This window comes from Columba livia, chromosome 2, assembly GCF_036013475.1.
Source record: "Columba livia isolate bColLiv1 breed racing homer chromosome 2, bColLiv1.pat.W.v2, whole genome shotgun sequence".
Taxonomy (NCBI): Eukaryota; Metazoa; Chordata; class Aves; order Columbiformes; family Columbidae; genus Columba; species Columba livia.
The window spans coordinates 117,003,765-117,020,717 of NC_088603.1; the positions used below are offsets into that span (position 1 = coordinate 117,003,765).

Consider the following 16,953-nt stretch of genomic DNA (forward strand, 5'->3'; position numbering starts at 1 on the left):
ACAGACCCAGCTCTCTCAGCATCAACAAGTTCTCACAAATGGTTTCTTTGGACAGCAGGAGCTATGCTGCCAGAAACTTTAACTGTAGACAGTACGGTTGGTTACAGCTTTTTGTCGCTTCCTGCAGGACACCGGCCAGAGCGAGGGAGGTGTCACCCCTATGGCTGTGGGAGCTGCTGCTTGGCCAACTCACGGCTCCCTGGTGATTCACAAACAAACAAGCCTCTGTAGAAGGAAATGGTGGGTCAGATGTGAAACCACAGAGGTAATGAAGTGGCCGAGCTTTACAGCAAAGGTATGATGAAGCAGCTGCTTATTAATGGCATCTATTTGAACCAGCCAAATAGCAAATGGATTTTTAGATTCAACAGGTATGTTTAAAGTCAAAATTATTTTTAATTAAAAAATCTGTTTTTTTTTCTTTCTTTTTTTTTTAAACATATATTGTCACAGGATAACAGGTGAAATAAAGTTGAATTTTACTGTGCTGGAACAAAAGAAAAATCACACCACAGTTCTAGTTTGGCACTCTGAGAAAAATACCGTTCTGCACTCTTCCTTCTGAACAAAAATATAAAGTATCAGCAACTGTCCAAAATTGTAATAAAAAAAAATGAAAAAGTGAAATGAAAAGTGTAAGACCCTTACTATGGTGATGCTAAGGCTGCTGACCACCTCACCAGGCTGAGTATGTTTAAAAATGTAAGTTCTGAAAGTCAAGAAAGCTATCTCCTCTCATCTTGTGTTAGGCTAATTCATTCATTACCACACAGTAGTTAACATGTGTAAAACATACATAGTAGGTAAATACATGTTCCAGGACATTAGCAACAAATATACACCATATCATACATATGTATGCATATATATTAACATGTATCATACCATACATAGTAATTACTAGAATAATCTAGAAACTCATACACAGATATCTCTAAGTTTTACTTCTCAGATTACATAGCTAAATATTTACTTTGTCCTTGTAGCAATGATCTATGAAAATCAAACTTGCTCTGTCTTGTTCACTCAGACATTTCACTTTATCAGTGGCCATAAAACTTACAAAAATATCAATAAATAGGGCCATGGACTTTAGTACAGGACATCAAGTTGACACCTGTAGAATCCTCCAGGTTGGGCAGGACCCCCAGAGTCATCGTGTCCAACCTGCTCCTCAAATCAGGTGTAGTTATGGCAGCCTGCTCAGGGCCATGTCCAGTTAAATCTTCAGTTTCTCCAAAGATGGACAATCCACATTTTCTCCAGGCAACCTCTTTATTTGTTCAACCACTCTCATGTTAAAATACATTTTTTTCTTATATGGGAGCAGAATTCCAACTTGTGCCTGTTGTCTGTTGTCCTCCAACTGGGCACATCAGATGAGTTAATCTGTCTTCTTTATACCCTCCCATTGGGCAGGTACGCACAGCAGACGGATCTCTCCTCAGGTCTCTCAACGCTGAACAACCCCAGTTCTCCCTGACTCTCCTAATGTGTAGCTTGCTACAGCCCCCTGACCATCTTGGTATAATGAATTATGGGAAAAAAAGGTGTTTCCAAAACTGGAAGCAACACTTCAGCTGTAGCATTGCAAGTGCTGAATGATGGGGAATAATCACCGTTCTCGACTTGCTGACTATGCTTTTCCTTACACAGCCCCATATGCTTTTGTCTGTCTTTGCCACACACTACTACTGTATACCAGGTACGGCTCAGACTTTTTCCACAGAGCCACTTTCTACCCATCAGCCTGTCACAGGTCTTATGGCATCCCAGGTGTTGGGCTTTGCACTTGCCTTTGGTGAACTTCCCTGGGCCCCAATCAGCCCAGGAACCAGCCAAGCACAGCAGCTGCTCAGAACAGATCTGATTCATGCCAAATAATCCGCTTAAAGACAACGGGATCTGGGAGAAAGTGCACTTCATAAATTATTCCTAAAAGGCAGAATGAGTAACACCTCACCAGACTCAGCTTCCTCTGCCCTCTGAGCTTCTAGCACTAACCCACGATGATTTGTACCTTCAAGCACCCCACGCTTCTTTACACCCTTGCTGAGAGGATCCCCCGTGCATCCTCCGGTTTCTGCTCCGAAATCATGGGTGGGGTGTAGCAGAGCCCTACGCTATTTCAGACACTTGGAGCTGCCAGCGGCACATCCCAGGCCACGCATGTGACACGGCGTATCGCTGGTATATGATGGACAGAACGGAGCAGTGCGCTATCTCAGAGTGGCAGAGTTAAGGTGGTCCAGAACACAGGCTGGTGCAGAAATAATAGTATAATTTTGTGGCAAATCTCCTCATAATTCTGGAAAACAGGTAATGCTACAGGAGGCAGAAAGCACCTGAGAAGCCTTCATTCAGCTACATAACATATCTGGGAAGTCCAGCTAGACTTCCAGTGGTGCTCCACTCTGCCCTACACTTGTAGCTCACTCAACTCCCTCCTGCTTTGCCCACATTTGAGCAACGCTCCTGTCTCCTTTGGGACTTCTCCACCAGGTTTGGTTTTTGAACCTTCAGGTGTGAAGACCTTGCAACTGGCAGAAAGCTGAGACCAGCAATGGGGGAAAAAAAGGAGGACAATACATTTTCTTCAATTATCTCCACAGTGGGACTGTGCCCTCATGTTTTAATTCTTTGTGTGTGTCACCTCCTCACATCCTCTAAACCAGGAATTCTTCAGTGGACAATATGCAGCAGTAACCATCACATCTGCAGTTGCTGTCATTAACCTAATAAATACAACCTCTCCTAGCTTGGGAGCATTCTGAAATCATTCCTTCCCCAAACACATTTATCTTCATGGCTGCTCTCTCTGTTTTACACATTATCACAACAATGCTTTATAGAATCACAGAATGTCCTGAGTTGGAAGGGACCCACAAGGATCATCGAGTCCAACTCCTGTCCCTGCATACGACAACCCCACAGTTCACACCATGTGTCTGAGGGAGTTGTCCAGTCTCTTCTTGAACACTGTCAGGCTTGGGGCTGTGACACCTCCCTGGGGAGCCTGTTCCAGTGCTCCACCAACCTCTGGGGGAAGAACCTTTTCCTAATGTCCAACCTGAACCTTCCCTGGCATATCTTCCTGCTATTCCCTCAGGTTCTGTCACTGGTCGCCAGAGAGAAGAGATCAGCACCTGCCCCTCCTCATTCTCTTGTGAGGAAGCTCTAGGATGTGATGAGCTCACACCTCAGTCTCTTCTCAAGGATGAGCAAACCCAGTGACTTTAGCTGAAAAGTTAAGTCTTAATTGTAAAAGGAGCGTGTCGCTCAGTAAAAATACAGAATTTGTGCTATGCTGACTTTGCTTTCATATCTCCATATTAAACTACTAGTGGGAAATTACTTAAAAAAAATAAGTATTATTGTAACTTTTTTTTTACCCCAGAAAAATCTGAGTTGAAACATCTACGCATATTTTCTCATGCTTTATACATTATAACAATGACTCCTGCAGTTTTATTTGCCCCTTGCTCCTCTTTTGCCCTTCCCAGCCCATTTTCACTTTCTGCTAACAAGTAAGAATAAGCAGGGCTCCCAGCTCTGTGGAAGAGGCAGTGCTTGTCACTCTACATTCCAAAGCCATCTAGAAATCACTAGGAGATGTTAAAATCGAACAACTCCTAATGCATAAGACCCACAGAATCAGAACCTACTCCATGCTGCGCTTACCCTCCACCTCCCTATCATGAATATTGATTCATTCTAACAGTTCAGTATTGGTGCTGGGAAGCTGCCCAGGAATGTTACTGGCTTACAGACATCTTATCAAACACATTGCAAAACACAAGTCAGTTAGGTCACTATAATGTTTTAAATTTGAAGACTCCCACAGCTCTATACCAATTCAGAAGCCAATTATATCTTCTGCAGAAGCTAGGCATCAGGAAAGTGATGAATGATTATTTAGGAAAGATGTTCTTTTGGGAAAGCTCAAGTATATTGTTTCTTTTTGCTTAAGGAAAGATTAACTCCGAAAAACAGATTTTGATAACACCCAAGCCAATATCCTGTCTTAGACTCCAATTGTTCTAATTTGTTATAGTTTGAAGTAGAAGTCTTTATTCACTTGGACACATATGAACTCCTTACAAAAATGATTTGTGGCTTCACATTGTTTGTCATACCCGCTAGATTTTATTAGATCAATGCAAGCATTGCATTCACTTTAAAAATACACAGTTAGGGTTTTTTTTTTTTTAGTAGAGTTCTTTTCAGCTGTGAGGTCTCTGATTGATAGTTGCTGCTTACTGTTTTTACTATTAAAGCCAAGGGACCAATCACAGTAATGTATTTATATAAAAATACATATGATATATACTAAATATATATACATTTTTTTACAGGTCACAAAATATGGATTAAGATTTTTAAAATATAAAAAGAAGAGTCTTCAGAAGATCTATTAGCAGAAAAAATAAGCAAACTTTTTCAAGGAAGTTGACTAAATTCAGTGAGATTGTATCCCATTTTTCTTTTATAAAAATCTGTCTCCCAAGACAGAGAATCAGCAAGTATAACTCTGCATGTCAGCATATGGGCATTTCCCTCTCAGCTGAGAGGGACTTTGCCCTGATCACTACATTAAAAGCTATCTTCAGTGGTGTTTAAGGATGTCTCAAATCAAAGTATTCCAAAAATGACCCAAAATGTGACAGATAATAACAGAATCATAGAATCACTTTGGTTGGAAGAGACCCTCAGGATCTATGAGTCCAAACATAACCTAACCTAACTCTAGCACTAAACCATGTCCCTAAGAACCTCGTCTAAATGCCTTTTAAACACCTCCAGGGATGGTGACTCCACCACTTCTGGGCAGCCTGTTCCAACACCTGACAACCCCTTCTGTGAAGACATTTTTCCTAATATCCAATCTGAACCTTCCCTGGCGCAAGTTGAGGCCACTTCCTCTTGTCCTATCACTTGCTACTTGGGAGAAGAGACCAACCCCCTCCATGCTACAACCTCCTTTCAGGTAGTTGCAGACAGTGATAAGGTCTCCCCTCATCCTCCTTTTCTCCAGGCTCAACAGCCCCAGACCCCCCACCAGCTCTGTCGCCTCCTCTGCACTCTCTCTAGTACTTCAATGTCCTTCTTATGATGAGGGGACCAAAACTGAACACAGTATTCAAGGTGGGGCCTCACCAACACCGAGTACAGTGGGACAATCACTTCTCTGCAGAGCTCCACCATGAAGTGACTCTTCACATGGGATATCAGGAAGATACTGTGAGGCAATGGCTCCCACTACCTGGGCTCCTTGCAGAGCAGAAACCCTCTGGCAGGTACACGAAAGCAGACACGAAGCAGCAGATCTGCTTCTCTCTCGCTCAAGCCCTGCACCAGATGCTGGAAGGAAGAGGCTGCCACAGCACTGCATGGCCAACGCAAAACACCGAGGTGCCGTAGCTGGCATGTGCTGCAGGTGCCGGGGGAAGAGAAGAAGAAAAACCACCCTGGAGACGAGGCTTGCAGCCCTATCAAGCTGGCATTGAGCCACAGAGCGATGAGGGGACTAAAGCAATAATTCTCAAGGTGATGTACTATGAATCGCTTGCAAATTTGGAGCTAAAACCTACACATGGACTGATTTCAAGAGAGTTGCTATTGTAGTGTATAAAAATGCCAGTATAGGTTACAAGCTTCTCTAAATGTGCTCTTTGGACACTCAGGGCAAGTTTATCAGAGCCAACAGAACTGCAATCAAATCAGGAGGTCAATTTTGCTTTTTCACTATAGATTTATTTCTGTTAAAATGCACATTGTATGAGACAACACAGTTAAACCACTGTGAAAAGAGGATTACACTAAAAAATTGAACAAATCAAGTATCAAAAATCCACACCAGCCAAACAATATCTTTGACAAGAAAGAAAAGAATCGTTATAGGGCTAATGAACTAATCCACTTCTCCATCCTGGAAAAGCTCTGCGAACAGCTTCACAGGCTCTCCTGAGAGACTGAGTGGGATCTTCAGGACAAAACCAATATCCTGCAAGGTTTGAAAGGTCCTGCAACACTAAGCGGGCTGGTTTTCAGAGTGCAGGAATTCACGGCTTGTCCAATGTCCAACCTATCAGGAAATATTGTTGCTTTTCTAAGAGAACTTTTTGTGAATTGCCCTCAGTATGATGTGAGGTTTCTGTTCCTGGTTTGTTTTCTTAAGTCTTAATGCAAATAGCTTCCTGGGTGTTCGTACAGCCTGCCATCTGCATGGGACCAGAGCAGCCGACTGCAGAAACCTGCTGCTGTTGGCTCAGCAAAAGCTAGAGCCCCGGGGTAGCACGATTTCCTTAATATTTTTCTTCCTAGCAGAGAGAACAAAAAAAAATCCTCATCTTTGTAGTGTAACGTTGATACATAACCAAAATTCTCTGCAATTATGTGCTGAATATTAATAGAGAAAAGGTTATCACCTATCTGGTCAGTGAATAATAGAATCGTAGAATCATTTTGGTTGGAAAAGACCTTCAACATCATTGAGTCCAACCATTAAACTAGCACTCTCAAGTCCACCTTTAAACCATGTCCCTAAGAACCTCATCTACATGCCTTTTAAACACCTCCAGGGATGGTGACTCCACCACTTCCCTGGGCAGCCTGTTCCAATGCCTGACAACCCTTTCTGTGAAGAAATTTATCCTAATATCCAATCTGAATCCCCCCTGGTGCAACTTGAGGCCATTTCCTCTTGTTCTGTCACTTGTTACCTGGGAGAAGAGACCAACATTCTCCTCAGTACAACCTCCTTTCAGGTAGTTGTAGAGAGTCAGAACAGATTGACCTATTGGCTGTGTGAAATTAGGTCAACCCCAGAACACACCAAATTGCAGTGCCTGTAGATGCTGCTGGCCAACAGGTACCTGAAGCAGCTGGGTACACAAGTACACTATTGATATATATGTACCTCCAAAGAAATTACTGGAAGTAGTTTTAGTCATTACAAAAATATTTGTCTGGTATTCTCCACCTTGCAATCCCCGCTCGGCTTGTTGGCCTGTGTTACAGCGCTCCTTCAAATATCAGACAGGTCCCAAAGCTCCAGCCTCAGCGCATTACCCAAAAATCCTACCTAGCTGCAAAACCCGTGGGGAAAGAAGGGAGATCCATCTCCCCTGCCTCTCCCAGGATAAGGGGGCTTATTTTTCCTTTTAACAACTCACACATGAAGTAAAAATAAAGTGACCCCAGGTCGAACCGTACCTGTGGCATATCAACACGTGCAGCAGACCTCAACAAGCACAGGCAAAACCATGCAGTGACTCTCTGGTGGCACAGCACAACTCTATAGGCTTTTTCTTCAAAAATTATCCATGGAAGATTGGAGTATTTGGAACAAGAAAGAATTCCCAGACTTCAGAGTTTCACCTCATTTTAAATGATTCATCAGATATTTTAGGCATTAAAAAAAAAAAAAATATATATATATATATATATGTATATATATAATCAGATTAGCTACCTGGTACTCTCTTCTGAATTTAAAGAGGCATGCCACATTGGACAGAAATAAACTGTACTTAGTATTCCTCCCTTTGCTCTAATCGGTTTCACAGGATCTCCCCTATATTAAAATTTTAGCATACATAATTCTCTTGCATGTAAACGGTTATTAAACACTTTCATAAATCCTGTTAAGTTCATTTATTTTTTGGAAGATTATAACCTTGGAATAGACTTCTATGAAACTGGAAAAACTGCCAAGAGAAATACTGCCAAGATAACTGTGTAACTAGGTTAAACCTGGATTATTATTACTGTTATTTACATTAGAGAGTATAACTATAGTATCTTTTAAAAATTGATTTGATATCTAACAGCAAGCTATGCTAAATTGTCAGTTTGCTAAATAAGACAAAGAGTTTTGAGAACACCCATATGAAACTCAAGACATGATGTTTTACACTGAATCAAGCCTGCAGACTAATACTTTTCTCTATATAAAACTAAAGCTGTACATTTTACCATGCCACTCTCTTGATTTAATCATTGATCAACTGAGAAATAATGGCACAGCACTGGATAAGGCTAGCAGTCCCAAAGTAAGGCTGATTTGCTTGGGCAGAAATGAAATGTTCCTGTTGCCTTGATTTGCCCAACCAACTACATCCTAAACATAAAAAAGTGTTCCAGCTTTGTCATGTAGCCTTCATTCATGAAAGGCTCTGTTTTATGAGTTCAGCTTAGTGGAGAACACTAATGAAAGCAATCTACTGCCTGTGTTGCTAAATTAATTAACTGATGAGCTCTCACACTTAGAGCAGTCTTCAGTAATCTTGTTTCATAGCTATAACTGGAGACTAGCTGGTGTCCCCCAACTTTACAATGCAAGAAAGAGTAAAAGCTATTAAAAGGTTGTTACAATAAACCCACATCTCTATTACATGCGACCAGGAAACTCTATACTGGTTTTACACCAGTATCAACCAGTTTCCCCTGCAGGGTACAAGATGGGCATTTGTGCCGCAGCAACCCAGCTCTGGGATGCTCTTCTACCAGACTTAGGTGGTGAATCAACTGAAGCAAATCAGAAGAGCTCAAAGGCCACTCTGCTCCGTTGGCAGAGCTGACCTACCTTCTGTAGTGTCACACATACAGGTAGGGAAAGGAAGTGCAAGTTCTGTCTTCTTCATTTTGTGCCACTGCCCTGCAACATGTTTGGTGACAGCAAGCACTCGTACACTCATGGGTTTGCTGACCCTTCCATGAGCCCAAGAGGCAGGCACATGCAAACAAACACACACGCACACAGAGAACAAGTGTGTCTTTTCTTCCGTGTGTGTTTTGTTTGTTTTTTGTTTTATTCACAATGCTATTTAGCTGCAGTAATTTTGAGACAAGCAACCCCATCATTTCACCCTGCATGCTCTCTGAGAATAAGGCTTTCTGGATAGGGATTTGAGCAGCTGCTGCTTAGCAGAGAATAAATTTCATACAGCAGGAGGGGGAGGAGAAAGGGGGCAACAAGCAACACTTGTTTAAAATCTGGCAGGAGCATCCTAATTAGATGAATTATTGGATGGGTCATGAGGATTGCTCCCCGAAGTACCATAGGACAGGAGAGCCCTTAGAGGACATGTTGATTTAAAACTGCAAAAATGATCCCGAAGAGCACCATCACTGAATGCAGGACAGCAAAGGTTCGTTTGTCTCAAAATAAAAAAAAAAAAAATCACACTTCCCACACAGCACCGTTACTCACTTGCCATGTATATAAAGGTTGTAACAGTTAATCACTTAAACAGGGATAAATATTTATTCAGGGACTACCTTAACGTTGAATGTTATTTCCTCCATGACGTAAACTCGTTCAGGAAATGCTTTAGCCACCTCCTCCACACTGTTAAAATACTGCACTGGCTCCTTAATATCTCGGTCTTGTTCCAGCAGCTTAAACTGCCCTGAAAACAGATGATAAACAGAAGAGTTGTAAGATATTTATATTGGACAACTGTCACTGTGGCAACTGCTGGCTCAACTTCTTCACCATTTTGCTCGGTCAATTTTTCCGGTTATTAGCAGCCAAACAAGAAGACAGGAGATCGCAGAAAGTCTGCAGAGAGAACCTGCCATGCAAGACACCCAGTTTCACCAGGTTGGAAGGAAAAGAACGTGTGGGAGCCAAAGTTAAACTAAAAGAGATCTTTTTATCACACGCTCTCTATAAATAGTAAATAACTATGGAGGCATTTGTGTTCGTGTACTTAATTCGGTGTAATCGTATCTGTACAGATAGCACTTTTTGGCCTTTAATATTAAAAGTTTTAGACAAAGAAAACACACCCACTACTATAAAATCCCCAAACAATAAACATAAGAGTTTTGTTTTTAGCATCATCAAATAGCTATTTAAAAATACTAGACTAAAACCCTTTCTCCTCTAGGCTTCCCTAAGATTGGAAGAGCACCTAACTTTCCTTAATCATAAACTAAGCCCTTTGAGACCTATAGTTAACATCAAAAAGTAAGCCATACACATTTAAAACCCTTTTGAAGGTGGTCGCCTTCAGAAGAGCACTAGAAAGAAGTGTTTCTTGCCGACTTTACCTCCCTGCAGCATTAAAACCTTGGCTATATCCTAAGTGTTGTAAAAGGCATGAACCAACACGTAGGCAGCTGCCCCGGGCAGACCTCCCAGGGACAGCCAGGTACATCAACCCCCTCTGTGCGCTGTGAACACAAAGATTAAAAGCTTTCTTTAACAAACACTGAGATAATGAAAGCTTAGAAGGACACATTTGCTGCTGGTGTGACTTCAAATCAGTGGAGTGATCTTCCCAAATTTAGAAACATTAACTACAACTAAGTTAAAGGCTGATCTCAGCAAGAGGATATCACAGCAGGACCTGAGGTAACAAACAACTCAAGAAAAAGAGTAAAAGGCTGAGTAAAACCAATGGTTAGTGCATTTGCTGTAAATCATATTCTAAAATTAGCAATGTATGCAGCCAGTGGATTATTGTTCCCCGAGAGTGCTCAACTTCATTAAAATTCATCCAATACATCAGGATGTCAAGCCACCTACAGAAATACTTTCTCACTCCTTCAGCATTTTTGTGCACAACACCCTGCTGCTCCTATATATCCCCTCAGACTTGAGACATCTGTGACATGTTCAGAGAATTCACCCACACTAAACTCTTTCAGGCCACCTAGCAGCAGAGGAGGAAACGAATGCAAGCTCAGCAAGTCCTGACGCTCCGTGAGAAAGACCCATCCCACCACCCTGCCAGGTGTGTGTATGTGTGCACACACACACGCACACCAAGAGAGGTGGGAGAGCAAGAGGCTCAGTTCCATTACCCAAGCCCAGAACACCGCTGACAGAGGAACACTCTTGTAGTCGGTGTGCTTGAGTACTGTGGTTACAAGCCTAAATATCAACTTAGAAGGCAGAAGACTTCCTTTTATTCCCTGCCATACGTTTTGTCTTTCTAAAGTGACCACAGTAACTTTGAAGTACTATCAGCAGGGTAAGAAAAGATGCTGGTACTTCCCACCATGTGACTACAACTTTCAACTGTTGAAAAAAATTCACCGCACTCCAAAAATCAGTTGGAGTTTTCCCAACTCTGTGTCTGCTTCAGGACACACTAGGATTTGAAGTTCAGCCAAGACAATTCAAGTGTTTCAAAGACCAACACTGGGGTAGATGCAGCAGGACCTCTGGTCTGACCTGCTGAAGCCATTCCTATAGTACATTACAGCAACATACACTGTTTCCCCAAAAATAAGACCTACCCCCAAAATAAGCCCTAACATGATTTTTTAGTATTTTTGAGGATGCTTGAAATATAAGCCCTACTCTGAAAACAAGTCCTAGTTACAGTTCATAAAAGAAGTCAAATTAAAAAGTGTCCAGGCAGCTATACATACAAAAAGTAATTAGTTTTGGAGCAAAAATTAATACAAGACCCTGTCCACTCCAAGGACCCTTCCGTGCAAAGCAATAGAGGGGCCAGGCAGCCAGCTCCTCTGGGCTTAGGGAATCTGGACAGTAAGCAGGGAGGTGCTCAGTTAACCAAAGCTGGAAAGCGTGTTGTGAGTGATGCCCAGACAGGAAGATATGAAGAAAGAACCCTGCTTTTTAATCCCCAGTCTGCCATACAGGTCATGTAAGTCCTCGCTTCAGGATTTCCCTCTCAGCCACAGCCTAACCAAGAAGATGCATTCTCCAGCCCCGCAGGTCCTTTCCCGTGCAGGCACCCCATTTTCCTGCCAAGGAAAGTCAGGAATGGGAGGGAACGAAGTCAGACTTCCTCCTCCTTCTCCTCCATGGAGTCAGGACATGCCAGAACATCACGTAGCAGCATGGACTATGAGTTGCATCAGAGAGCACCTGACAGCACAGAAAAGCTACCACTCTAGAGCATAATGACTGTATTTCACAGATAGTCACCAAGGATGACATGTCATCACACAATGTTCATTCTCCATGGGCTGACCTGAGACTGACGCTCTCTCCTGCTTACTTCTGAATTGCTGCTCAGGGACCACTGCTGTCCTCTGCAACTACCAACACAGCCACCTAGATGCCATCCTGATTGCCCAGTTTGGGATCTAGGGGTCTGATTTGCAAGATTCTCAGCTGTGGTTACTATCCAAGGCAAGCAGTTTATAATGATATTTCATACATTAAGTTCCCTCTCAAAGAAATAACACAAGCCCCCCAACAAAACCACAGCAAGTTTGAGTAACCTCAGATCTAAAATCAGTACAGTTACTTGTGATTTAACACTCCCCCTTATGTAGAGAATGGAGTAGAATACGATACTGTGTGGAAGCTACATAGTTGTTTGAAACTGTGAAATAGTGCAGTGATCAAAGTTTGCTAGTTCAGAAAGAACTTGAGAACTCTCACTTCAGAGTGGGAATTGAGTTGGGCACAGTAACAAAGCATGAATTCACATGAAGAAGGAAGCAAAACAACACATTGAATAACAAAACCTTATATGAAAAATATTCATCCAACACTTTGAATGAGACAGTGGTCTTTAATTCTAGGTTCTCTAGTTACTCTGTTTGGAAGCATAATAATATTATTTTACTGTGACTGTTATGTACTTAACAACAGACAGTCTGGTGGCAAGAAAAGGCCACTTACTCATTACAATCCAAACTTCCACAAAAAAGTCCCAAATTCCTCAGCACAGAAAAAAAATGCTTTAGGCTGTGTGCAACTGGAAGCAGGGTCTGGTATCTATTGTTGACTTACACACGTTTCTGAATTAAGTGAAAAGTCAGCTGGAGCTTTGCTTCAGCACAAAGAGATGCTCAGAACCATCCATGTCTCTCTCTGTGCCATCCTCCCCTTCCTTCAGCTCAGCCACACAAACACAAAGCCGTCTGTGCCTCTGCTGCTAATAAGCAGCAGTTCACGAGGGGGCTGACTACAGAGGAGTACACACTGATCCCAAAGCATATAATAGAAGGGCAGCATTAATCTCCTCCTGTTACGAAATCAAGAAGTATGCTGTGCATGGAAGCTGTCAGGGCTGGATGTTAAAATGCCTCTCTTTTGGAAGAGATGGCTTATAACTCAAGATTTTCTATAGACAGTTTTTTTGAAATTTATTTCCACATTGAAAAAGGCAGACTTTTTTATTGGAAGGAAAGAAGGCCTGAAGAGGGGCCTGCAATACACATTTGAGCCAGATGTCAAGTAACTAACTAATGGAGAGGAAGGAGACTATTTCTTATTATGTTTCTCCCTGGTCTCTACTCAAGCTGCCATAAAAAAGACAGCACGGCTGAAATACAAGTTAAATGGACATAAGTCTGGCTTGACTGCAAGTTAAAGTGGGATTTTATCACACTGCACAAGAGGCAAAATTTCATTGGGAGACTACAAACCTGACAGCAATCTTAAACAAATCACAACACAATTTAAATATGTGTTAATTAGGAATTTAACAGAAAACTTGAAGAAAATCTAAAGCTAAAGTTATACTATAATAGAAGCAGCCCCACCTCTCTTACAAGCACAAAAAGAATAATGAGATGTTTCGCTAGTAAATCAGTGCAGGTTCAGAAAGATCAAAGATCTGTAATACCTACATGGTCCACCGAGCAGGTGTGGTTACTCCTTTGCAGCCAAACGCAAACGAGTAATGAACGACTACTGCAAGCTTTATATCTCTTTATCTTCCAGCCTGGCCTCTGGCAGGCACAGTATTGGAACAGTTTCATACTAGTATATATTATCTCTGCAGATTATGAATTCTTATTTCCCTGTGAAGGTACTTACAGCAAAGACAGTAAATCCACAACTGCTGGAAGTAAGTCTAGAAAGATAAAAAGGCAGCGAAAGACCTAAACCAGGGCTTATCCTCCAGTTTTTGGAGGCATTTATTAAAACCCAGTAGGAGCAGGGAGATCAGTCCATCTTCCTTCTCACCAGAAGCTGGCCCTGCAGTATCTGCGAGCAGCGGCTTTAACCAGCCCTTTCAGTCCCAGACTTCAGGATGCTTCTGCTTTTGTCGCTGCTCAGGCTCTTCCAGGCTTACACAGGTTCACAACTCTAACCCACCTCATACAGGTTATTTCTGTAATGTCAGATCCCCTGTTTTTTGCAGCAACTTACCCCTCACCTCCAAATGGTTTAACCATATCTAAGAGTTCAGAATGCTTCCAAGAGAGAAACACGTATTTTGCACTGTCTCTGTACTGCGCCTAGACCAAGGGTGTCTTTATTGCAAGGGTTCACAGACTGAGCAAAAAGTCAGGCTTTTATGGATATAAAAGGATGAGAGCATGTATATGCTCATATACCAAAAAGAAAATTTGAACAAAGAAATTCTGAGAAGGAAAAAAAAAAAAAAAAAGTAGCTGCATGTCATCAGTAGGAAACATGGAAGGTCAGTGAAACATCTGCTCAATTGCGTTCGCTGTTAAATGTTTCTCCAAGGAGGCAGGAGTTGCATTGTCTTTCAGCAGCTTTGATTATTTAGTAAGTCTCACATCTCTCTATGTGAGACTGTATGCAAAGCCCAGCGCTTCTCAAGAATGCGCAGACAGCACAGCAGGGTAGCAAAAGTACTGCAGAGGTTTATGTTTCATATTATTTGTTGACTGCTGACTGCTTTTCAGTATTTCAAAGAACAGTAGAGCTGTCTCAAAAAGAAAAGGCTCTCTACCTGCCAAACACCACCATTCTGGAAAAAGACAATTTTTGTCTAGATTTTTCAGCATTCCTGTCAAAGCTGATAGGAAATAACTTTGTTTTCCTCCCCAAAAGAGATGATCCTTGATAGAAGTGAGCAGAGTTGAAAAGCATAAGCCTAAAGGATAAATAAGATGTAATAACAAAGGGCACGGAGAGGTGGCTTGCTAGATACCAGGGAGAATGTAGTTGCATGACTTGGAAAGCGCACTTCAGCATGGCTGGTTCTTACGTGGACCTGTATAGTCTTCCATTGACAGTGCACATAACAGTCCTCAATGCCTGATGCAGAAATAAATTTGTCTCTGTGGGGGACAATGGAAGGAAATCTCAGTTTACGGTCTCACTTGTCACCCCATCAACTAGATCATATGGTAAAGCTATTTCTTCCTTACCTAATCCTTAGACAAGGCAGCCAGTCAAGAGTGAGCATAGCAAACCAGACTTTGAAATAATATATTAAGACATAATCCTAACACTTCTGTCACTTCAGCCTACATGTATTTTTTTTTTAATCGGGGTTTTATTTAAATTGACATTTGCCAAAACGCCTGCACAGAACCTACATGTGGCATTTGGTTGTTGCAAGAAGTGTTGTCATGACAGTGGTAGTAGTTGTCTAGACCTGAGAAAAAGGAGAACAAAAAAGAATCCATCACAACTCTCTGACACTGCTATTACGTGACTAACTGGAACCAAGGTGTAAAGCCAACATTGCAGCTCTTTTGGGGACCGATCACTAGGTAACTGTGAAAAGGTTTAACATACACTCGGAAGAACGAACGAGTGGGAAATAAATGCTTTGCTTTGCTTATGTCATCTTCCAGCTGGTTTGAAACCTAGGATTTGTTCACAGCTCTCTGAGGAGAGAAAAATGCCCCCATGCCCAGGTCCTCCAGGGCTGCAGAGTCCCCCCCTGTAGGGAGGACAGTGCAGTGAGAGAAGATGCATCGCCGAAAGAAACTGCAAGTGTAAACGGAATTAGAGAATGTTGTTTTCAATAGTGGGAGCAAACAGTCCACAAACAGCTCACAGCCCTGGTGCTGATGGAGAGGAGAGGAAAGCTGATCACCTGCTCCATCACCTCTGGGTTCCCTATTGAAGGAGCTACCACCTTTACCTCAGGTTGAGACCTGGCTGCAAACTAACATGGATGCAACGTTATGGTAAGTTCATCCCCTCAGTCAAAGACAGTAAGACACCAACAGTTCAGGTTCATCCTTATCTGCCATGCTGACAGCATCTGTGAGCTATAAATAAAAAAAAGGTTTGGGAGGGCAGGGAAAAAGGAACTTTTTCTGAGTTTTAAGAACTTGTTTATTTGTGTATTTTAGCCTGCTGAAAACATACAGGAGACTATGATAGGGTGGGGAATACAGCAAGGAAAACACAAAACAAGGGTCTTTGATACACAGCTTCCAAAGGATAATGACTGAGCCACAGACTGGAAAAACTATGATTGATTCTTGTATTATAATCACCATGAAATAGCTATTAAACAGACTTTGAAATACTGCCTTTGTTTTTTAAGAGCTGCCTGTCAGTACTTTTTCTTGACGGGTGGGAAAGGGATGAAGAAAAGGACCTCCTGTGTCCCCATCTGTACCCAATCTTAAGGAAATTTTAGAAATGTATTAAAAAAAACCCAGATGAAACATGAACTAGAGACATATCTAAGTAAACACAATACAATTAGAATTCATCAAGTGTACTGGAGCTAAACTTATGGCACTGCAAAGCAGAGGGCACGGCACAAAGGCACATTCAGTCAGTAGCGATTGTGCAACATTTCATGGGGAAGGAGCCCTTCAGAATGAATAGCTTTACTTCTCAGAAGTATTATGAAGATTTGAAAGCCTCCAACGCCTTTATTCCTCTCTGTGTTATGTCTGTGGTACAGATATCCATTCAACCAAGGAAGAATGAGTCAGGCCTGACAAGCTGGTGAGACATGTCGAAGCACAGCACCAGCACGCTGACACATCCATCACCTGCACGGACCCACAGACACCGTTCCAGAGATCAAGGAAAGGAACCCAACCATGTTTCCCACACAGCAATGCAATGCTTGCTAATCAAAACCTCTAATCCTGCCCTGGCAAAGCAAAGGGGATGGTACAGCCTGTTTCTCCTATCTTACCTTCATGACTCTTAAGCAGCATAACAAAAATATCTGATTCTATTGGCAGCATAACAAAGAAAAATCAGTTCAAATGGTGACTGATGATAGCTTAAAGTAGATTTAACTCACAGATTTTGCATGAGAGGGAATTTTAGGT

At 42.0% G+C, this 16,953-nt stretch overlaps 1 protein-coding gene across 6 annotated transcripts in view; it reads right to left on the reverse strand.

The window, feature by feature from the left end:
* GAREM1 (GRB2 associated regulator of MAPK1 subtype 1) overlaps positions 1-16,953 on the reverse strand; it is a 103,138-nt gene that overhangs the window by 17,668 nt on the left and 68,517 nt on the right. For 5 of the 6 annotated variants that reach the window (XR_010470549.1, XM_065053414.1, XM_065053413.1 and 2 more), the window contains one exon: positions 9,283-9,413. The exons of the other annotated variant lie outside the window; for it this stretch is intronic. Coding sequence is in view for 4 of the 5 variants with exons in the window: in XM_065053414.1 (XP_064909486.1) it covers positions 9,283-9,413 (131 nt within the window). In the remaining variant the exon portion in view is untranslated. The remainder of the gene's footprint in view (positions 1-9,282; positions 9,414-16,953) is intronic. 6 annotated transcript variants of the gene reach the window in all.